Source organism: Ciconia boyciana, chromosome 2, assembly GCF_034638445.1.
Source record: "Ciconia boyciana chromosome 2, ASM3463844v1, whole genome shotgun sequence".
NCBI lineage: Eukaryota > Metazoa > Chordata > Aves > Ciconiiformes > Ciconiidae > Ciconia > Ciconia boyciana.
Window position 1 is genome coordinate 18,018,090 of NC_132935.1, and position 23,838 is coordinate 18,041,927.

General features: G+C 35.0%; 1 protein-coding gene and 1 long non-coding RNA gene across 5 annotated transcripts in view; one reads left to right on the forward strand and one right to left on the reverse strand.

The window, feature by feature from the left end:
- CSMD3 (CUB and Sushi multiple domains 3) overlaps window positions 1-23,838 on the forward strand; it is a 782,968-nt gene that overhangs the window by 348,405 nt on the left and 410,725 nt on the right. For all 3 annotated transcript variants that reach the window (XM_072852006.1, XM_072852007.1, XM_072852008.1), the window contains 2 exons: window positions 14,816-14,919; window positions 20,295-20,407. In XM_072852006.1, the coding sequence (XP_072708107.1) occupies window positions 14,816-14,919; window positions 20,295-20,407 (217 nt within the window). The remainder of the gene's footprint in view (window positions 1-14,815; window positions 14,920-20,294; window positions 20,408-23,838) is intronic.
- LOC140647425 (uncharacterized) overlaps window positions 13,869-23,838 on the reverse strand; it is a 37,741-nt gene continuing 27,771 nt past the window's right edge. For both annotated transcript variants that reach the window (XR_012040763.1, XR_012040762.1), the window contains one exon: window positions 13,869-20,020. This is a non-coding gene — a long non-coding RNA (uncharacterized lncRNA). The remainder of the gene's footprint in view (window positions 20,021-23,838) is intronic.

Sequence of the window (23,838 nt, forward strand, 5' to 3'; positions counted from 1 at the left end):
CTTTAGCATGAACTCAAGCACTCATTTCATGAAGTCTGTTTTGGTCAGGCCTGTTGGAACAAACTGCACTGCAGCTCTTTTTACAAGCAAGTATCTCAAACTTGGCTTTTCCTAAGCCTAGTGTGAAGATGTATTGTGGGTGTTACAGTCAGTGAAATGATTAGAAAATATGAGTATATTTAAGCTCACTCTTAACTATATAGTTTAACCATAATCCTGTTTTTCATCCATGCAGATTAAAAAAAGCTGGTACTGTATTTATCAATAGGAGATAATGTACTTTTATTCTATATGAAACTAGAAAGTGTAAAAATATTTCAGTTCTGTTCAGAACACATTCAGTTTCTTTGTAGTCAGCTACACTATTCTTCCATATTGTTCATGAACATTTTGATCCAGTTAAAAAAATCTGAGGGACATATATACTGCAGTTTAAAAAAAAATCTTAGAAATATATGTGGAGGGAGGGCAGATTGTCTCAGCAGAGTAAGAGCATAGAAGGGAATCCAGCTGTTTCTAAGACAGGAAGTTAGCAGGTTCAGCAGTGAGGGAATAGAATCAAGTGTTGAATGAGAGGATTTGGAGTCAGGAGGTATGTTAATGTGCTTTGGGTTAAGTGTTGGAGAAAAATAGTAAAATAAAAGAGACGTGGATAAAAAAAAGTAATGCAATTGCAGATGGATAAATGACTTGTCCTCCCATCCTGCAATTTTACTATAACTCCACTTTCATTATGAAAGGAAGACAGGTACATTTTATTAATTACTGTAGATTTTATCTCACTAAATACTTTTCTGCCATTTCTGTTCCTATAGGAGCAATGTTTTATGCTCTGAAAATATGATCTACCCATAGGAAATGGGTGAAAGATTGTGCCTATTGCAATAACTGCAACAGGAGTAATTACTTCTATTTCAGATGTTGGCAATTTTGGATTCTAGCCATAACCTGAATTTCAGGTATTAACTCCACCTTTGATTAAAACTTGAGATAGAATTAAAGGCCGAATCTGAGTTTTAGTTCTGTTTGACTTTCTGTAAGTTCCTAAAATCAGTCTAAGTTATGTCTCCCATACACTTTGAATGCCAACATATTTTCTTATTTGTACTTATGATGAATATGTACACCCAAGCTAGAACTTTTAGAAGACATATGCATATGACCCAGAGACTTTGATAGGAAGTTTCCAGTGCTTGCACTGTGAGCAATTGATATGTTTCAGTCTTTTTTGTTTGGTGAATTTTTGGCACAGAGACTTGTCACTTCCCTCCACAGTTGAGTTCACTCGGTTGCTCTTGTAAGTGATCTTTATAGTAAATTGTTCTGCTCAATATATACCTTTTTCTGATATGTGACTGGGAAATGGAGCTGCTGGTAGTTTGTTTGTTTGTTTGTTTGTTTTCTATGAAGTGACTCCTTTAAAGGTTCATGGTACCATTCTGTGGTGGGTTAACCTTGGCTGGCTGCCAGGTGCCCACCAGGCTGCTCTATCACTCCCCCTCCTCAACAGGACAGGGGGAGAAAATACAATGAAAAATCTTGTGGGTCGAGATAAGGACAGGGACATCACTCACAAGTTACATCATTTGCAAAACAGACTCGACTTGCGGAAATCAAATTAATTTATTGCCAATCAAATTGAGAAAAAAGAACAAATCTAAAACAACACCTTTCCCCCACCTTTCCCTTCCTCCCAGGCTCAACTTTCCTCCTCACTTCTCTATCTCCTCCCCCCAAGCAGCAGGGGAGGACAGGGAATGGGGATTGTCATCAGTCCATAACGCTATGTCCCTGCCACTCCTTCCTCTTCATGCTCTTCCCCTACTCTAGCATTGCGTCCCTCCCACAGGCTGCAGTTCTTCATTAACTGCTCCAGTGTGGGTCCTTCCCATGCGGTGCAGTCCTTCAGGAGCAGACTGCTCCAGCGTGGGCCCCCACAGGGTTAGAGGCCCTACCAGAAGCCTGCTCCAGTAGGGGCTCTCCACGGGGTCACAGCTTCCTTCAGGACACATCCACCTGCTCCAGCGTGGGGTCCTCCATGGGCTGCAGGGTGGATATCTGCTCCACTGCGGACCTCCATGGGCTGCAGGGGAACAACCTGCGTCACCACGGTCTTCTCCACAGGCTGCAGGGGAATCTCTGCTCCTCCGCCTGGAGCACCTCCTCCTCCTCTTTTTCTCTGACCTTGGTGTCTGCAGGGTTGTTTCTCTCACGTTTTCTCACTCCTCTCCTTCAGCTGCTGTTGTGCAGCATTTTTTACCCTTTCTTAAATATGTTATCACAGAGGCACTACCAACATCACTGATTTTCTCAGCTTTGGCCAGTGGCAGGTCCGTCTTGGAGCCACCTGAAACTGGCTCTTTCCAACATGGGGCAGCTCCTGATCAGTTCTCACAGAAGCCACCCCTGCAGTCCCTCCCTGCTACCAAAACCTTGCCATGTAAACCCAATACATATTCACAAATGAAACTGAAGGTGATGCTTGCAGGTACATCTGCTGAAACTTAAGTCACTAATAGCACTCCTGTGTTTCTGTCCCCTTCAGGATGTGTAGCTGCTCATCAGGTTAGGCTGACATCGGTTAGTGACCTCTGTGTTTTCTTTTGGAGCAGACGGCTTACTGATGATGAAAAAGGGCAGACTTCTATGCTGCATGCAAGGATATCCCTTTTGGCTAACTACTGAATGGAAGAACAGAAGCAGGGGCAAGTTGATTAGAAGTCCTCAGCCCCTTCCTATGATTGCACTCATCTTTCTATATCAGAACAATGATTATTTTATTTTTCAACTCTGACAGTGAGCTTAGTTTTATGAGGGAAGGATGATCATGATTTTGTCATTGTTGTTTTATAGATTGGTTGATTTTTTTCTTGCTTATAGCTATTACTATTTATTTATAATGGTGTTGGCAAGTCATACTTTTTTAGGCTATCTGGAGCATCATTGTCTCCCTATATGTGGAAGTAAAAGAAGAAGTCTTTAGGGCAAAAGGCACAAAAAGTTCCAGGGTTTTCCTAACACATCTCCTTGGAAAGTAGTAAAATGGACTGATGGGTTTTCCTACAAAAATAGCTTTTAAAAAGTAGAAAATGGAACTCACAGAACATTATGTATTTAAAGTTAATTTAAATACAGTGTTTTAAGACTACTTTTGTTTTCTTTAGAAATATTCTTAGATTTGAGTCTTACTCTAATATGCTTTTGCTAACTCTGCTGTATGATCTTTTAGTCTCAGCTCTTTTTATTTATTATTTACTGGGATAATGTTATTAATTAAATATATTTCACCTGCTTCATAACATCAGAAGCTTAACTAAATTGCTATAAAAACCTTTTAACCTTAAGATCGATGTTATCGAAGAGACATAGCATTAAGTGCTCAAATACCACTAAAAATCAGTGAGGAAATGAATTCCAAATATAACAAATCTTTCTGGAAAAAAACTCCCTATTAATAGAAAGTCCAAATCCCTCTATTAGGAGAAAGAAAAGGACATTTGAAGCTCTTATTGCTGTCCAAACTTATGCTTATCTGGGACTGACATCCATCCATAATTTTCTCAAAGTAACATTGGAGAATGTTTTTCTAAGATGTATGAAACATATTCAGAAGGCTAGATTAGACAGGAGGAACCAAAGTTGAGAGTTTGGAATATTAACAGTTGTCTGATCTGAATGGGCAGGTACTGTGTTTTGCCACTGTAAAAATGATGTTACTGAGAAAAATAATTCCAAATGTTCTCATATGTTGCCTCATAGCCTTGGTATATCTGGTGAATATACAGGTCAAAACCAGAGCTATGTTGTGAGTTTAAATGCCGTAGGGGTTAGGTGGTGTGTACTTATGATTGTATGGATCACAGCTTCAAAGTTGGGAAATCCATTTACATTGTGTTTTGGAACTAGTCTTAAACCTCATCAGTCATTTACATGCTTTTGTGAGGAAGCCCACATATGTCAATGGACCTATTAGAGTGGGCCCAGAGGAGGGCCACAAAAGTGATCGGAATGCTGGAACACCTCTGCTGTGAAGAAAGGCTGAGAGAGTTAGGATCGTTCAGCCTGGAGAAGAGAAGGCTCCAGGGAAACCTTATTGTGACATTTCATCATGTAAAGGGGGATTATAAGAAAGATGGAGAAAAACTTTTTACCAAGGCCTGTAGTAAGAAGACAAAGGGTAATGGTTTTAAACTGAAAGAGGGTAGACTTAGATTGGTTATAAGGAACAAATTTTTTACAATGATGGTGGTGAGGACAGGTTGCCCAGAGAAGTTGTAGATGCCCCATCATTGGAAGTGTTCAAGGTCAGGTTGGATGAGGCTTTGAAAACATCATCTAGTGAATTATGTCCCTGCCCATGGCATGGAGTGCTGGACTAGATGATCTTCAAAGATCCCTTCCAACCCAAACCATTCTATGATTCTATGATTAGTACTTATATTTATAAAGTACTTATGTATGTACATTTTAAGGATTTTACGCTTAATTCAATATTTATGCATGTCTTAAAAAAAAACCTGCAAACCAAACCTGCTTTATTGACTTTTGTAAACTTCAATTTATTAGCATTTTGGCCTCTGGTATAGAACTTTTTGTTGAATATTAATGTTTAGAGACATTTCAAAACTGTTTTCTCCTTTTTGTTTACAGCTGGCCTTGTTGCCATTCTGAGTTTTGACAGCCTAAGAAAACAAAAGTGATCTTAGGTTAGCTATGCCCAACTTCCTAATATGGATATAAATTTCTTTTTAACCACATAGCCATGTGTTTCTGTAGCGCATCTTCTCTCACCTTTCTCTAAAATCTACCATTCCTTTCATTTATTCCTCATGCTACTATATCAAATGCTGCCCAGGCAGGGAGTTGTGTTCAGCTAGATGTAATAGGAAATAATTAGCATGTTGTTCTCAATAGTCATTCCTCTCTTCTTCACAACTGCAATAAAGAAACCATGGAGGGACAATTTTATGGAAGAGAGAAACTTTATGTAGATCAGTGTCATCCAGCTTTAGTCAACAGAAGGTTAATTGCCATAGGTGGTAGACTTTATTTTAAACTCTCCCTCCAGTTAATGAAGAGATATTAGTTTCATTAGAGGTACAAATCCTAATGTACTGATTAATTATTTATCCTAAGAGGAATGTCCAAAATAGGCAAGATTAATTTATCTCCAAACAGATTATCTGTAGAAAAGCACTAGGTGCGAAGCTTGTAAGTTATCATTTTTGAGCAGACGCCTAATTTTTAGTTGATTAAATTTTCACAGAATCACAGAATGGTTGAGGTTAGAAGGGACCTCTCGTCCACCCCCCTGCTCAAGATGGGCCACCTGGAGACAGTTGCCCAGGACTATGTGCAGATGGCTTTTTAATATCTCCAAGGAGGAAGACTCCACAACTGCTCTGGGCAACCTGTGCCAGTGCTCGGTCACCCTCACAGTAAAAAACTGTTTCCTGATGTTCAGACAGAGCCTCTTGTGTTTCAGTTTGTGCCCATTGCCTCTGGTCCTGTCCCATCAGTGAAAAGAGCCTGGCTCCATCCTCTTTGCACCCTCGCTTCAGATATTTATATACATTTATAAGATCCTCTATGAGCCTTCTGTTCTCTAGGCTGAACAGTCTCAGCTCTCTCAGTGTTTCCTCATAGGAGAGATGCTTGAGTCCCTTCATCATTTTTGCGGCCCTTTGTTGGACTCTCTCTAGTATGTCCAAGTCTCTCTTGTACTGGACACCACATCTATATGTGTCTCACCACAGCTGAGCCAAGGGTAAGGATCACCTCTGTCGACCTGATGACAATACTTTTTCTAATGCAGCTGAGGATACCATTTGCCTTCTTTGTAGCAAGGCCACATTGTTAGCTCATGTTCAACCTGGTGTCCACCAGGACCCCCTGGTACACTTCTGCAAAGCTGCTTTCCAGCTGGGTGGCCCTCAGCATATACTGGTGCATGGGGTTATTCCTCCCTGGGGGCTGGACTTTGCAATTCCCCTTGTTGAACTTCATGAGGTTCCTGTTGTTCTGTTTCTCCAGCCTGTTGAGGTCCCTCTGGATGGCAGCATGACCCTCCGGCATATCAGCCACTGCTCCCGGTTTGGTGTTGTGGCAAACTTGCAGAGGGTACATTCTGCCCCATCATCCAGATCACCAATGAAGATGTTGAACAAGACTGGTCCCAGTATTGACCCCTGGGATACCCCACCAGTTACTGGCCTCCAACTAGACTTTGTGCTACTGATCACCACCCTCTGGGCCCACACTTTCATCCAGTTTTCAATCAACCTCACTGTCTGTTCACCCAGCCCATACATCAACAGCTTGTCTATGAATATCTTATGGGAGACAATGTCAAAGGCCCACGTGAAGCCAAGGTAGACAATATCCACTGCTCTCCTCTCATCTACCAGGCTAGTCATTTCATCACAGAAGTTTATAAAAGTTGATCAATCATTACTTCCCCTTGGTGAAGCCATGCTGACTACTCCTGATGATTTTCTTGTCCTTAATGTTCCTGGAAATGGTTTCCAGGATTAGCTGCTCCATGGTAGTATTAATGTTAAATAAAATTATACCTCAGTATAAATAATTTAAATAAAATTATACCTCAGTCTTATAATAAATGATGGATTCAATATATTTTCCTACTGAAACTATTCTTCTATAATCAAATATATAATAACACAATTATTTTGATGGAGGGACCTGTGATTCTGTGGGAAATTATGGAGGTAAAGCCTATCAATCAGACAGCAGAATTTCATTAGCTTATACCATCAGATATAAATGCACATCATTTACTTACTGTACAGACATTGTCAGCACAAAAGCAATTAACCATCCTGAGGGCATATGAGGACACACAGATATAAACAGGATTTATTTTCTTCTCCTTGCCTAGTTTCACTTCTACCAGAGAAGGCAACCAGAGAATTCCTTCTGATTGATGAGCAAAGGGGGGGCATGACATTATCAGCAGCCTATAGGTGTTTTTTTTCTAGAGTTAAGTGAAAACTGATGAAAGTAGCTATCTTATGGATATGTTTCAGTGGGGTGGATTTCTTGCTGTTGCTAGTATGTTTGGACCATGCATACCGTGTTTTTTTGCAAGATAACGTTTGCAGAAATAGATTTCTTTGTAGATCAGTAATAGGTGTTCTGGCACTAAAGAGGTGGCCAGAATTTCCAAGTCCACCCTTTCCCTCTCTTGTTGTTTTCTAGGTACAAATGCCATTCCCACACCATGTTAAAGTCGGTTACTAACCACTCATTTCCTTCAGTGTCTAGATCAAAAAATTTATCTTCTTTTCTAGAAGCTTAATAAAAATGAGTGAAATTAACTTAATTTTATGTACAACCACTAGTAATTTTTAGAGGTATAATGAGACAGCATTTGCAAAGGTTAAGGTATTTGATTTGAGAAAATACGGCAAAATCCTATCTGAAATAACTGCTTAGAGGTAAAAAAAAAACCAAACCCACAACACAATATCCTGGTTCACAAGATGAAAGTTATATAATAATTTGTATTGTTAGGAACATGATAAACACAATGACTTAAGTAAAAGACAATGTGTTTGCTTAATGATTTATTTGCATTCCTTTATTTCCCTTTGTGGATTCTATATTGATAGTTGAATTAAATAGTGTAATTATTATTTATTTTTGTTTCTTTGTAGAAGGCCTTATTTACAAGATAATATCTTTTTTGTAGAATACTTATTTTTATTGGGGCTGCATAAGTTGATTAAACGTTGAGACTGTATTCCTCTGATTAATTAATCTCAGGAACTCTTCTTGTGAGTGCAAGCCAACACAATACAGGTCATACTTCTATGCAAACAGAAAACAGTAACATGAAAAATAAAAATATAATCTCTTCATGCTGTTATTTTAATGTGCTATCCTTCCATTTTAAGACTTTCCAATAGTATTTGTTTTCAGGATAGGGAAGGACTATACATTTGTTTTCAATTATTGTGGCCCCAAAGTAAATAATTCTAAATGACCTTTATAAATAACTGATTGCAGGATTAGCCTCTACGGAAAATTGATATTTAGCATTAGTATTGGAGTTAAAAAAAAAACCAAACCAGAACAAAACAAAAGCCCCTTTTAAAGAACCACATGAAAACAATTACATGATGTGTTTACCAATGACTCTGCAAAGCAGAATGCATCTGCTATCTGTAGGATTGAGATTACTGGCAACCATTGGCATGTAGTACTCCAGGATAACCCCATCTGGTCTTCAGCTGCCTTCCCAATAGAGCACAGTTCTCCTGAAGATCCTGTTATCTGCCAGGTTTGTATGGATCTTTTGGCTGCTTTACAGCATCTCAGATGGTACTACTTAAATATATTTATGTGAGTGAATTCCATTTTAGATGTCCAAAGTGTAGACATCCATATATAAAAGCCTAGTCTCACTTTATAGTCAAGGAAGAGAAATAGGTACTCCTAAGCTGTGGTTGATCTAGTGTGTGTTACCCACCTTTTGATGAAATGGATTACCCTCTAGACAGGTTTTTTCACTGGTTATGAAGAAGCCTACATCAAATATAGATGTTTGAACTGTAGATGTCTACAGTTAAGTGTGATGAATCCTATTGCCAACAAATGGACTCAACAATATAGAAGGAACTTTCCAGTCCAGCTAGTGAGTATTTATCTTCTGGAATTGTCTTATAGCTTTATGTGCCACCTGCTTTTTTCTATAAATCTCCAACTTTTCTCTCTCTTTTTCTTCCACCTCTCCCCCTTTTCTCATGCCTCTGATACTCAAAGATTAAATTAAATTTGAAAGGACAGAAGTTCTTCATAATTAGGCTGTTTCATTTTGGGTTGTGTTTTGTCCATGTAATAGGTGACTACCAAAGAGCCAATTTAACTATTGTTATGCTACAAAGCTGCTAGCAGTTCTTGGATATTTTGAATCATTGAATTATATGCAATGTGCAGCAAAATAGCATATAATATTATTGCGTTATTTTTTGGCATTATTATCCTTGGCAGGATGTTTTAATTCAAATTTGTTCCTTACTATTAATATTATCTAGGATATATCTCATTTAAGCTATATCTTAGCTTAATTTTTAAGTACTCTTTCTTAGGAGAAAAGATTCATAACATCTAGAAACTTCATTATCATCATTTTACTGGTAAAATGTCAAATTTTATGGAGTGAAAACATTACATCTGAAAATATTTTTAGAGTTACATTTGCATTGGAAGCCTTAGGATAACAGATGCACATATGGAAATACATACAATTTTAAATCTTTACATTTCCCCTTCAAAAGCAGTTCTGCAGCACATATACTTGCTTCTGTTACACACTATTCTGCTTTGTATGGTTTGAAATTTTAAAAAGTTGAGTACTTCACCTGGAACACTACTTTCCTTGAAAAATCTTTGGGGAGCTAGTTCTATCAGGAGTTAGACGCACAGTCATATCAAACAATTGTCTGGAAAGATTGCTGTCTGGAACACATCCTCCTATGCGTGTTCTCTCTCTGAAGAGTTGTAGGAAGTTCTCAAGTTAGCCATTAACTTTTCAATACAGTCTTCTCCTGTGTTACTTCTGAGCTGGATAACAGGCTCGGTTTTGCCCAAGGAGTGGGTTCCAAAGGGTATATTCCAAGGCACAGAAAGGAGGTATGTCTACTGAAATTTGTTAGAAATTAGATCTCTGCTGCCATTTCTTCCTTTGGAAAAGTGCTTGCAAAATTATTAGAGACCAAAGTACACCATCATAATTTTCAGAAAGTTATTTTTCAAATAGGACTTCTTTTTTCTGTATAGCTTGGATAATAATAATTAGTATTATGGTCTCTTTTGTTTATTTGGTTCTGGGTTTATAAATTTAATATAATTCAGCAATTATAAGTTGTTTATTGCTTCTGGGTTTATAAATAACAAAAGCAGACCAGGATGTAGAAAGACCATTGCCTTCCTTTTAGCTACTTCCGTATTTATTTTAGTGAATAAAGAGTGCACAGCTCAGCATATTTCATTGTAAATACATTTGTTGTTTATATATATGTGTGTGTATGGAGGAAGAGGAAAGAAAAGATTCCTTTTTCCTGACAGTAGTGTCTAGGGACATGTTTAATAATATCCTCTGAAACAAAATTCAAAATATGATTAGTCTGTATCAGGATAGTTATAGTAGTCTGCTGCCTGCTGGATACATCACAAAAGCTGCTATAAAGGTACTTAATTTCAGGGACTACTGCATAGCTGTTTCTGAAAAAGAAGAGGATAGTAATTTTTATATTGCTTAATTTTAAGTAAAAATATTTGTCTCAGTTCTGAAGCCATACAGATACATATCTGATATCATAAGTTGACTTATAATGTGTGAAATGATGGATCATGACTATGGTGGTAAACTCTCTCAACTGGAATTCTGCATCTTTGAAATTTCCCTCTTGTGCCTGCCTTCCAGAACCCGCTTTTGATAGTATCATCCTCCTATCCAGAATCTTGTAGTTCAGGCAAATAATTGGTGAAATATTTTTGTTCATAGTATTGTTCCCTGAAAGTATACCTGACCATTTGAAAAAATTTTGTGGTCCCTCCGCACTTTTTTTTTTTTTCCCCAATGAGATTGTGGGGCGGAGCATAAATACAATAAATACGTAAATACATTTTAAACATGATCACTGTTTATATGGATCAGTAAAAACAATGGATCTTATCTCATTTATATTAATGATGATAATATCTTGCTCTGGGAAACTGGAAAAAAGATTTTACTTGAATTTACAGATCAAGAATATGTGTCCCTGTGCTTCTGATTACTGTGCATCTACTAATCAGATTAATAGCACAATTTAGTAATGCTAATCTGGTTTAAGAATATGTAGAATATAGTAATAAATCAGCACAGTTTTCCCTAAAGTGTTTATTCTTACAAGCAATAGCAGACTAAAATGTAGAATTATCTTGAGGTTTTACTCTAATGTTAAACTGATTCAAGGATGCCACCTACCTTTGGTCTGCCATTTACAGCTTTTTCAGAAAAACAAAAAAAGACAAAATGATAGATGACTGGTAAAACCAGAATTTTTGGGAAGTTTATTACAAAACTTTAAGTTATTTACTCATCTTACCTAAATCTCAGTTTTCATTTTGAAAGGTTCCAGGATGCTCAACTTTAAATGCTGATATCATCAAAACACCTTTTCAGTATTCTGAAGGGAATAATCAATATAATGAGCACTGCCAAATCCAGCCATCTTGGGTTCTGATCAAACTAAATCTGACATTGTAAAACAAGGAGTCTGAAAATATCTTATCCCTAAGATTACTTATTTTTTTGCCATTCAGGCATATTTGCAAAGATTTAAAGTACATTTTGTATTGTACATTGTGTGCTTTGCATGTCAAAGATAAACAGCAGAGGAGGAATTTCCAAAAAATATACACAGTTGTTTTTCAGTTACAACACATAAATGCTTGTGCACTACATCATAGGTAGTAAATGAGTTTTTGTTACAACTGCCTCTTGCATGTTGGATATTGACAGCTCTGCTGTTGCTATATGTTACTCTTGCTCCATTTGTGCAAATTCCCTTAAAATTAAATGTCTTCAAGTTTCAGTCGATGAGCATATTTGCCGAATAAATGGCAAGTTTATATTTGGCAATGTAAAAGTTTGTACTGTAAATCAGCTCAAGTGTAGTATGTTAAACCTAAGTTGAAATGGGTTGTTTATTAGTAGGTTACATACAGTTGCTATCTTACCCTTTAATAATCTGGAGTTATGAAATATTTCATTTGTACTATAACATGTCTGGAGTAGTTATTGGTAGCTGTTTCTAACCCTCTTCCAGCAGAGGTATGCATGGTATGCAGAATGATTTACTGGCTCAAGCAATCATATTTTACTTTTTCCTATACATCAAATATGATCCTGTTTGGTGGTTACTGTTTCTGGTTTTGTTTTACTGCTGGTAGTTTTGTACAAAGTTACAACATTTTCTAATTTTCAGTCGATCTAGAAACTTTTAAGAAGAAATCATGGTAATAACAACTGCAAGAATAAGATTATCACATTAACATTCCAAATTTAGCCAGTTACTATAATATAATATTTTCTTTTTTAATATATTCTTAGGTTGTGAAAGTTATTAATGACTTCATTGCTACTTCTTGTGTTAAAAATGTAACTGTTTCACAGAATATGATACAGGACAGATGTAGACGAACCTATGCATCTGTGGCTTTATACAAGTACACTTTTCAAAGTCATACCTTTCCCATTATCACAGTTTTAGGTGAGTTACAAAGAGAGTGGGCCAGAAATCTTTTAATAAAACACGCTTCTTTGAAAAATGTTAATGCGGAAAAAACAAATAATAAAATTTTTTTGCATGTACCTCTATTTTGATTAAAAATAAAAAAACTTTCTTTATCTCAGAAAATAATTTCAGGTTGCAGAAGAATGAGAGATTACATCAGAGCAGCCAATAGATCACAATAGAATAATCAATAATTTGGGGATTCACCAGAGACTAGTGGAAAGATTCGAGCCAATGCCTATGATTTGAACAAAAAAATTAAATTTAGTTGTTTTTTCATCTTCCACAGTATTCCCTAATGAGTGAGATGTTTTTCATGGAGTTCTCTTACTTTTTCATTTGTGAGCATTGTTAAAAAAAAAAGGTAAAGACCTTACATTTCTCCAGTGAAATTAAGAAAATATTTTGAACCATAATCATATGGGTAAAGATATGTATTTTCTTTCTGGTCAGCCCTAATTAAAAAAAATGTATCTTGAAACACTTGTAAAGGAACTTATATTTTCCTTAACCTCTGTCCTCTCCTCTGCAATGAAATATGCAGTTTGGAATATTGTTGATTTTGCTAAAGAAAAGCTGTTTTAGCTTTCTGACACTGCTTATAAAGACAAGTACTTCAAGTACAAAAAGACAGATGTTTTCTATCAGTTTGGGGGTACTCAATTAATATAAGATATCTGGAAGGATATTAATTTAAAAAAAATTGTTACTGTTGCACTTACCAAGAAATATATGATAATAAGATTAGGTTTCTTCTTGTGTTTAATGGAAAACAGGATTAGGATTTAGGTGGATGAACTAATTATGCAATTTTTCTTAACATCTTGGATTTATTGTTATTATGAATATAAATTTAAGTTTTCAATGCTGTAGCAGTTAAGTATTGATATTATTGCAAAATGTATTTTACTGTTAATAAGTGAAATATACTTTCAACTTGAATTCAATACTAATATTATTTGCCCAGAAACTCTCATGTTTTATTGTAGAGCCTTTGTCCTGCTCTGATGTAACTGCACATAATTTAAATGTGGACCAAAAAATAAGACACTTTTCTTTTTTCTTTTTCAAATAGTGAATGAAATGTATGTCAGCCTTAAATCTAGTTATGGATTTCAGTTTAAATTCTTATGTCTAGTCTTACAAATTTTGTGGCTAGAACAACTCAAACTATCCAGAATATTTTTTTTTACACTAAGAAGATTAAGAAGATTTATGTGTGGTTTAGTCTGCCTTACTCAGACAATTAGACCGAATCAGCTACTTGGCTACATCATTTCCCATGTCTTCTCCATCTGGGCCCTCTTAACTCTCTGTACTTCACTGTATTCCCTGGGGTATAATGTGCTTGCTCCTTCTCCCTCTCCCTCTTCCCCTCCCCCCTCCCCCCCCCCTCCCCCTCCCCTCCCTTCCCTCCCCTCCCCATGCCAAACTGGCTGTTCCTCAGTGTACTTATGTTCCCATTTATACCTGTAAAGAAAAGTGTTTCTCCTCCCTTCAGAACAAATTACAATCCTTGAAACATACATAAGTTTCTCAGTACAGCTTGCCTGTACTGGCTTTTGTTCATAGAAACGTGTCCTTCTATCAATTACTAAAACCCCAGTGTAACAAACTAATATGGGTTTTCAAGGACATGATATTAATCCATCAGAATGGCATCCACAAACACTCTCAGTTCTCAATTATAACAATAATTAAAGAACATTTATTACAGACAAAGGTATTAAAAATTCCTATGCATAAGTATTCTGTCATTTCTATCTATATGTAAATTTGAGGAACTTCTATTATTTTCATAAAGATAGAGTTAGCATGATTAATACATGGGTGGAAACAATATGCTTTATTTTCTTTTCTAATAACATGGATGAATTTTTCTCTAAGTGAAAAACTCATTGTATTCTTAAAATGGAGCTGAATTTTTTATCCTTCAGCATTAAATATGCATACTGTGATTTAAATTACAGAATATAAAAAATGCCTATGCTTCTGATAGTTGCATTTTACTGAGGTTCATGAAATAAGAAAATTACTTTTACCTTTTATGCAGCTTTATCCTACTTGAGCCAGATTATAGATGTCAGGAGTAAATTATGTTCTTCACCTTCACTGCATTTACTCAGTGAAGTACAATTATTCAGTTGTTATTTGTAGACATTTGTATTGCATGAAGTGCAATTAGTTATATTGCCCTTTGAATATATCTTAATCAAAATGTAACACAATTATTCAGAACTGTATTAAACATGTAACAGCTACATAAATAAGTGAAATGACGGTGCTTTGAGGAGGTCAGCAGAGTGATGACACCTTAAAGTTATTATAATTCATATTTCATGAACCAAACCTGTTAATTACAATAATTTATTGTAAAATATGCTGAAGTTACATGTAATTATTAATTGGAAAATCTATTTTATTTACACTGCTGAAAAGCTTATTTACAGGCTCATCTCTCAGGTACATTTCTTCATTTCTAAAATATATTTACTTATTTCATTTCCTAGGTTATTCAGATAAATTTTGAAGAATTTGATCTGGAGATTGGCTATGACACACTGACAATTGGTGATGGAGGAGAAGTGGGTGATCCTAAAACTGTGCTTCAAGTGTAAGGCTTTTGCATGGAAAATTTGTATGCATTACAGAATATCATTAATGTGGTTTTTGATGAGAGTAAATAGTGATTAGAATCAGGTAAATCTCAACAAAATCTTACTGAGTTTCTAAAATTACTGAAGGTGACAGTTTAAATACATCATTATATGTTTACTGTTCTGAAGTCAGAAAGAGATGAGCTAGACAGCAGAAAGGAAAAAGATAAACTAAAATCAGAAATTTTAAAAGACATAGTCTGTACATTCCCATGTAGACATGTAAATTTTTAGGGCCTATTGTGCTCCCTTTATAAGTGAATTCTCAAATTAAAAGTGTGTAAGAACATAATTGAAAATAGATAAATGGACGACTTATGCATAAACTTTTACAATCCCCTAGCAAGCTTAGGATGACAAAAGATGTACTATAGGACCTTGACCTTTAAGTGCTTATTGACTATTGTAGATAACTCAAAAATGAGTTAGTATAGTGAAGAAAATTACTACAGAGAAAATCTGAGTAGGATATTACCTAAACCATATTTGATTACAAATCAGACAGCACTGAGTATTAAATAAGATTTTTATCATCCATTATCATTCTTCTGGAATGTGTGAGCCCAGATATATATATATATATAGATAGATAGATATACTTAACAACGATTGATTAACTTCAGAATCCATGTTTCTCAGATGCTTAACTTGTGATTATAACTGGTCTTATAATAATAACAACAGTCTAAAAAAGACAAATTCAGAATCTTATTCCTTAATTTGTAGAATTTTGAAGATATCAGTATAATCCAATGATTCTGTTTATTCCCCAGTCATTTGAAAATATGCAGTACACTGTAATTAGGTATTACTTGTAGTCTGTCATTTTATGTAGCTCCAATTCCATTCTGAGTAAATAATTCAATGTTTTGCAGGAGAAATGAAGGCCCCTTAAAATACATTTTATTTATTTTTTTCAAATCTGACTCAATTTTATGAAAAAAATAACAAAAATATAACAAAAAATAACAAAAATATTATTTATTACTTAGAAGACATATTTTACCCATAAGAGATTGTCTGCTATTTAGAAAAGATTTTTTGAAAAGTCCAAAGAATATTTAACTGTTATTTTAAAATAAACTAGCCTCTCAGTAAGTACCTTATGTTATCATCAGTTCAAATGAGTTACAAGTTTAAAACACAGATTAGAACTGAAGCAGATGTGATAAATGTTTAGTACAAAATGTATTTAATCAAAATGCAAAAGAATGGCAAAATTAGGATTCCTTAGAGTGATATTCCCTGCATTCTATTTAATGGAAATGTATTAATACTATTTTTATATATTGTAGCTTTTCATTATTCATCATAAGAATGATATCAAGAATTTGTTTGGTTTGAATACCCTAAAACCAATGTTTACCTTTTTTTCTTTCCTAATTTCATCTCATTAAAATTATTAATTGCAAAACTTTGAGCAGAAAATACAGTTGTTTCAAGATTTGCAGATTTTCACCATGAATTCCCCCTTAGATTTATCCTTCAGAGGATAGACTATCTGACCTTCTATTTTTAATTGTTTTTGTAATCGTTCTATACCTTCTTATCAATGAGAAGACCAGGATATGGCCAGGTATTTCAGGTGCAATTACTTTAGGATAATGCAAAGTTTCTTTAATGGATTGTAGATGTGCTAATTGTTACTAATAATAGCTTTGAAAAGTGGGGAAGTACTGTAATTTCTATTTTATAAACAGTAACAGTACCAAGCCTTCAAAATGTATTTCTGATAATGCTGGAATTCAATTTCAGATATTCTTAGATCCCTAAACTATATTGACTATCCTCTCATGTGGAAAGAGTATTTATTAAGTACCAATTCACCAGGTCTTATTAACATTTAACTAAAGTATTGTTTTTCATTTGTACCTGAATTACAGTAACACATTGAGGCACAGTGCAATGATATTTAAATTTTTGAGCAATGTAGTAAAGCAGTCTGTCCAGATTTTATTTCATTAAAGATGTTAGTATTTTATACAAGTATGCCTGATGATGAGACCTATGTTGTGGAGAAATGATGAAATTACAGGATTAAACTTGTCATGAATATAAAGGAATTCCAAGTCATTTTCTTTAATAAAAGAGTTAATTAGAATTGTCAAGTGCTAACATATAATAAGAGAATCTGTTCTGTAAATAACTAGGTAAATAATTTTAAAGAATTATTACTGTGAGGATCCTGGAAAAGCAAAAAATCCACCAATTAATTTGTGGGGGTTTAATATGAAATAACATTGTATAATCAGACACATATATATTATTTTTGTTTACCAGTGGAATGATCACTGATTATTCTGTGATCAGATGTATCAAAGTTGAAGTCATTAGGATTGAAATGTTTAAAAAAAATTACATGGAAGATGGAACATAATTGAGTACTGTGAAAAACTTGTAAATCTTTTCTCCTGTGAGCCATGCAGAATTTGTCCGAGATGTGATGCATAGTAAATAAATCAGCTATTGTATGATTTAATTTTGGATTTTAAATTTTAAAATAATTATCTTTCCTCCAACAGATTGCTGAAGAACATTGGTTTGAATATGTCTGGTTTACGTGTGAATGATGTGAAAACATTTACCTTCCAATTTATCAAAGTTAATCAGGAAACCTATCCAAGTGTTTAATCCACTGGTTTTACAGGGCACTGCTAGATAGGAAGGTTCAGAACCAAAACCTGAATTTAAGTAGCATTTAGATAGAATTATGGTTCCTAAATTGAGAATCGGAGTCCTGATAATTCCTGCTGTGCTGGTGCTAATCACAGAAGCAGCTAAACTCCAAAGCCATTTCAGTACTTGCCATTAAGTTTCCCTGGGTGCCTATAATTCTGTGCCTATATAAATGCACCCAGCAACATGACAGACTGCTCCAGGCTAGCGAGCCTTGCACCTAAGTGAACTTAAATCTGAATGGAGTACATTTTTTGTGTGTTTGACAAGATGACTAATATGAAGGCATTCTTAGTGCTTTCCTATGTTACTAAGATCTTTGCAAGATGGAGCAGTGTTATTACCAAGGGATAGAGGGGAAGAAGGAAAAGAAATGATGGGTCCTTCATACATCAGTCACAGCGCTTTTTCAGGATGTTTGGAAATCTGCTTTCAGCAGCTTGGTCTGACACTTGCTGCAGGTGACTCAATGTAATACGCATCCGGGCACTGGTTCCTGTAACATGCATTTGGAAAATCCAGTGCACGAGGCTCATTCTTACTCTTTTAGTATGCTTGCTGTGTTGGGAGTACAGGTATCCAATCTCCCATATTACAGATCGTCTTCAGCAGATGGGAAGGAGAGTGTTGCAATATTCTGAATATCCTCTAACCTAGTCTTCAGTGTACTCTCTCAGGGGGAATGTATGTCACTATGTCAGTATGTGGGAGGGGTAGTTCTGCAGCCCTAGAGGAAGAGGTGGAAAACATACCCTGCTGAGTGTTGTAACTGTTAAGCTCTTTAATAAAAAGGGAGGCATCATAATCACATCCATCCATTTCTGCTGTTGACAGTATTCACTGCTCAGCTTTTGAAAGGGAAGGTCTAAGAACCCACTTCCAGGAGAGGAATCTAGGTAATGAATCCAGGGTAGAGGAAGTCACATAAACCCCAGGAGGAAAGAAAGGATAATTTATAACTGCAGAATTTTATTATTATCTTAAATAGCTTCCTTCACATAATGCTGCTTTTTCTGGATCTTATTGCTCTCTGGCCCCAAAGTCTTCCCAAATATTGTACGGGGATCCCTAAGCACTTAAAAAAGAGCAACAAGTGATTTCTGTGTTCTGTTGATTGATTCTTATTTTCAAAAATGCATTTTGAAATGGTATTTTTTCTCCATGTACTATTTAATTGAAAAATATTGTTTCTGAAAAATGGATGTATTTTTAAAAAAGTATTTATAATTGACTTCAGAAAATAGAAATTATACAAGTTTTGATGGCTGTTTATCATAGGAATTATTCTCTCTGACACAACAAAGAGATTAATATTCCCAATGGCCTTAATATTCCCAAAATGTACTGTCAGTCACCAGCAACAATTACAAAACTCTGTTAGCCATTACATCAGTGTTGTTTCTGAGGAACATCCTGTTAATCTATTAATTTGGCAAAGACTGAACTCACTGAAGACACTTTCCCTTAGTGCAGGAATGAGCAGTTAGTATATTATTTTGGCCAGACATTTACTTGTTCAATTCTGGCAAGAGTCTTTGGAGTAGCTCCATCTGTGAACGCAGATGTGGGACATAGACATGGATTTCTCCCACAGCAGAGTATTTCATACAGAAACAAGCTAAAAAATCCCAGAGGGGAGAACTAAAATTAACTGCAAAATATATTTAAAATAGTCCATTAGAAGTTTCAGCTAGCTTTAAAGAACGGTTAGAACTGCAAAAACCAAACTAACAGTTTTCACTCTTTCACAGTCTTGTGCTGGCGATCCATTTTACAAGAATGGAAAATGTTTTGGTACTTTCCACCATTCTATTTTAGCTGATAAACTCTTACCAAATTTGAGACAAAGTTTTTGGAAAAAAAATGTAATATAACATAAAACTGCAGCTTTCACAACATTTCTGTTTTTCTATCACACTATTTCATGCAACCAATATGAAAAGTAAAAGAAAAAGAAAAAAAGAAATACCAAGTTCAGTCCTTTCTAATTAATCAACATCCTGTAACATTAGGAGGTTTTAAAGTTCTGACATCTGGTATTTTTGTTAATGAAAGAATGAATGTCAGCTGAGTCTGTCAGGCACATTCTTCCTTTGTTGTGGTAAAGGTGATGAGGGTCGGTGAGAGAGTGCAGGGAACACATAGAACTTCATCATAGTATTGCTATTTAAGCATAACAACTTCCTCTCAGATATGCAACATGTGTATTCCAAAGTGGATAATTGTATATCAAAGAAATACTTTTTCAGAAGAATAAATGTAGTGCCTCATTATGGGCTTCTAGTGCCATTTGATAGACCTGCATGTATCTCAGTTGTGCACACAGGACTGCCAGATAAGGTTCAGGATTAGGAGACGATGCATGTCTTTCTGGACCAGCAACTGAAAGTGAGATGAAATATTTCAGTACAACACGAGAAGTAGTTGTTTGTGTTTATAGACTGCTATCAAATCTGCAGTCACTGGAACCTTGAGAGCTGTATTGGCTAACCAGCCAGTACATAACTAATTCAGTATGAGCTGAATACAATGAATTCAAAAACAAAACCCATAAAAAATACTTAATAGTTATTTAGATTCCTTACAAAACAAACAAACAAAGATATCTAGTTACTGATGCTTAATGGCTTTACAGATTTTTTTTTTCTATCTATAGGTTAACTGGGAGCTTTGTACCAGACTTAATTGTGAGCATGAGCAATCAGATGTGGTTGCACCTTCAAACGGATGAAAGTGTGGGCTCAATTGGTTTCAAGGTTAACTACAAAGGTAACAATACGTTATTGGAAGTTAATTTAATGGTGTACCAAAAATTAAGCCAATATAATGATTTTTTTTTCTTTCATATCGGGGGATGCATTCTATTTTAAGTTCTGTCAGTTTTAAAACAAAAAAAACCCGCTGTCTTGAAAAAAATGCAAAAAATAAACCTGCTCTCTTTAAAGGTCTTATGTCAGATGAAACTGCACACTTTTTATCTGGTGTGTTCTTACAGCAGATTATTTTTGGGATATAGTTTCACATTTATTTTCTGTTATTTCCTGTTGAAATATATTAAAATGAAATAATTACATTATTTTTTAAAGCTAAATGCATAAAGGAAATTAATATTTCCCACATTCTTTTGAAAATTAATTATGCCTACCATAACAGAAAAAAAAAACACTGCAAGCAAAGAATTGGAATTACATATGAGTTTGGGGCCAAGACAAACTTGCCTAATAATATTGTTCTTTATGGTCTTAAAATGTGAGGGTTCTATAATGTATAACATAAAACAGCTGTTGCTATTTGATGCTTCTGGGAGAACATACAGTTTTCATATAACATGAACAGCAGAATCAACCAAAAACTTAAGAATAACGTATATATACATATGCACTTCTGTATTATTACAGAATTAGTTATATTCATTATTTTTATATTAGCTTTAACATAGCTGCATGTATTTCTTGCAACAAATTCTTAAATTGCATGGTTTCTGCCTACCGCGAAAACCAGATAATAGAAAGTATGATTAGTCATCAAAATTATTCATCAAAAAGGAGAGAGGAAAGGCAAAAGTTAAACCAACAGCTGTGCATATTAGAAATTGAGCTGATATTGTTGAGGATGGGCAGATGGAGTGAATAAGCGTATTGGAAGTAAACCTACACAGTGTGACTTGCTGTTTTTTTCTGTCCATAACTTTCCTTTGGCTGTTCATGTGTATTAAGCTCTATAGTGGTATGGCATGAGTGTGCTTGTGCAGTCTAGATATTCAGATCTAGTGGACTAAGATAGAAAGATCTTACTACTTTGTTGTATGGTAGTTATTAAGACCTAGGATTTCCACATTCCAGCTGTTGAAAGGGGCAAGAGAAATTATTAGTACAAACAAGTTTAAGAATTTGTTAATATAGCAAACCTTGAACCATAGCTAAGTGGAAAAGGAAGCTTTTTAGATCTGAACTTGAAATAATTCACGGAACTCGAAATAATTTGCACAGCTCAAGTAGTTGTTTCCTTTATTTACAGGATTCTTTTCTAGTAAAATTAATTTTACTTGCAACAATTTTAGTTTGCAGAAGGCAGAGGATTATTGTCTAGTGTCTTACAATGTCTTACACTATGTCTTGTTTTATTCATGAGTTACAGTTATTCTTAGAAGTTCTTTAAGAATAAAATTAATTGCATACGAATAGGTAGAAGGGGACATAAAGGGTGAACATTCACAATCTCATCTCCACATAATCAGTTTTGTGATTGCACACCTAGATATCGAGTCTGTATTTCTCTCTTGTCCTACACTGGTACTTTACACTAGCTCATTAAATAGCATTTGAGTGCATCAAGCATTCAATGGATAGGCACTGTATGGTGGCGGTTTTTTTGTTTTATTTTGTTTTTTTTTTCCCCCAATCTAGAATATGGGTTAAATTTTTTTTATATCCGTTGCCTTTGCTTTGATCCCTGAGAGGATATATTCATTGGAGAGGAGGCAGGTTTGGGGGGTTGCTATTTTTTTTGTTGGTTTTTCTTTGTGTTTATGTCCTTTCTGTTAATGATGGTAGGCTCTGAAAAGAGACGTCTACATGGGTAGTATTTTGGATAAGTGGCTGTTTTGCAATTAAAGTTTTGGAACTTATGAATTAGAAGTTGAGAGAAAGTTCAATGAGGTAAACTGAGTAATTGAGTTAGAACAGTGTGTTCAGGGCTATGACATATCACTGACTTCTTTACTAGAATAAAAAAATTGCAAAGACTTTTCTCTCAAAAATGTTCATAAGTACTTAGGATAATTGTGATTTCTGGGAGTCAGGGTCAGAGGACTTTTTAGTTTAAGTAACTATATGAATTATTAAGAATGTATGCCCAACTTGCTTGTATTTCTCTTTAATGGACTAGATCAAATTCTATTCCTATAACTTGTCCCTTCCACCTCACAATTTCCACTATTCCTTCAGATGCCTAACTACGGTTGATACTGTATCTATTTATATATATTATATATTTAGATCTTTTAAGTTTCTGCTTACATAAAAGGTGCAACTACATTAGCATTTTAGATTAGATCCAGCAGTGTGATTTTTGAACTGAATAATCTTCTGATCATTCCCACTCCCCTTGCTTTAGTTTTCATCACAGAGCAATCCTGAAAGGCACAAATTACATTCCATTGAGTTAATTCATAAGATGCACTTGAATAGCATTGGGAATAACATTCCTCATTTTCCAGCTTCTAATGGGCATTTATCAGGACCTGATAAAGCTTGTCCAAAGTAAAACCACTAAAACACAATGAAATTCTCATAGATAGTATGGATACTGTATCTTCTATTTCACTCTACAGACTTGCTTATATCAGAGTTAATTATTTGATAATGTACTCGATAACAGTACTTGCTAATAGCTAAATTAATTTCCCACTAAAATGTTTTGATGCCTAAATATCTGCTTCTATGCATCCTGAGACTCAACTAACTACAGAGGTAGTGGAGATGTGTGTGCCTTGTCCCATCAAAATTCATAAAGACATTCTTCAATCTAGTTCACATTTAGGTCTGAGTCTGGCAGGCAATTTCAATAATATAGATTGATACAAGTCCTACATGGAATATGACAGAAGGAACAGAAGGTTGTGGGATGTCATTATCCAGTGCCCTTTACCCATTTTCCCCAAAAATGGTATACTTGCTCAAGGTGTGAGATAGAAGGTCACATCCTTTCTGACTGGAATAGAATTGAATATGCCATATCATTTGTAATGATAGAAATAGACAAGTGAATTTTTAAATACCTCTGCATTCTCTAATTTAGTAAGTTTTCATCTGAAGAATTCTTTTAAATTTATGTTATTAGAGGAACTGACAGTTCTCTTTTATATATCTGCCATTTGAGAGAATCTAGTAAGTCTTTGTAAAATAATAAAAATCTTTGTCTTCTTCTAGATTAAGATGTTGCATATGGATTTATTTTATGCTTTTAATAGCTAGATCCCATTATAATTATTTAAATATAAAGTAGAGATTTAAACATTGAAGAGAGTATTTTAAAGTAAATAATTTGTTGTTGTTTTTTTGAAATTCCTTTTCCAGTATCCCATAAAATAAAACTACTTAGGAAGGTAGAACAATAAATACCAGGAATGGGCAGGACAGAAATACAAGCACTGCCTCATTAGAAGCACATTTTACCTGTTACCTCTCTGTTGTGTAAGC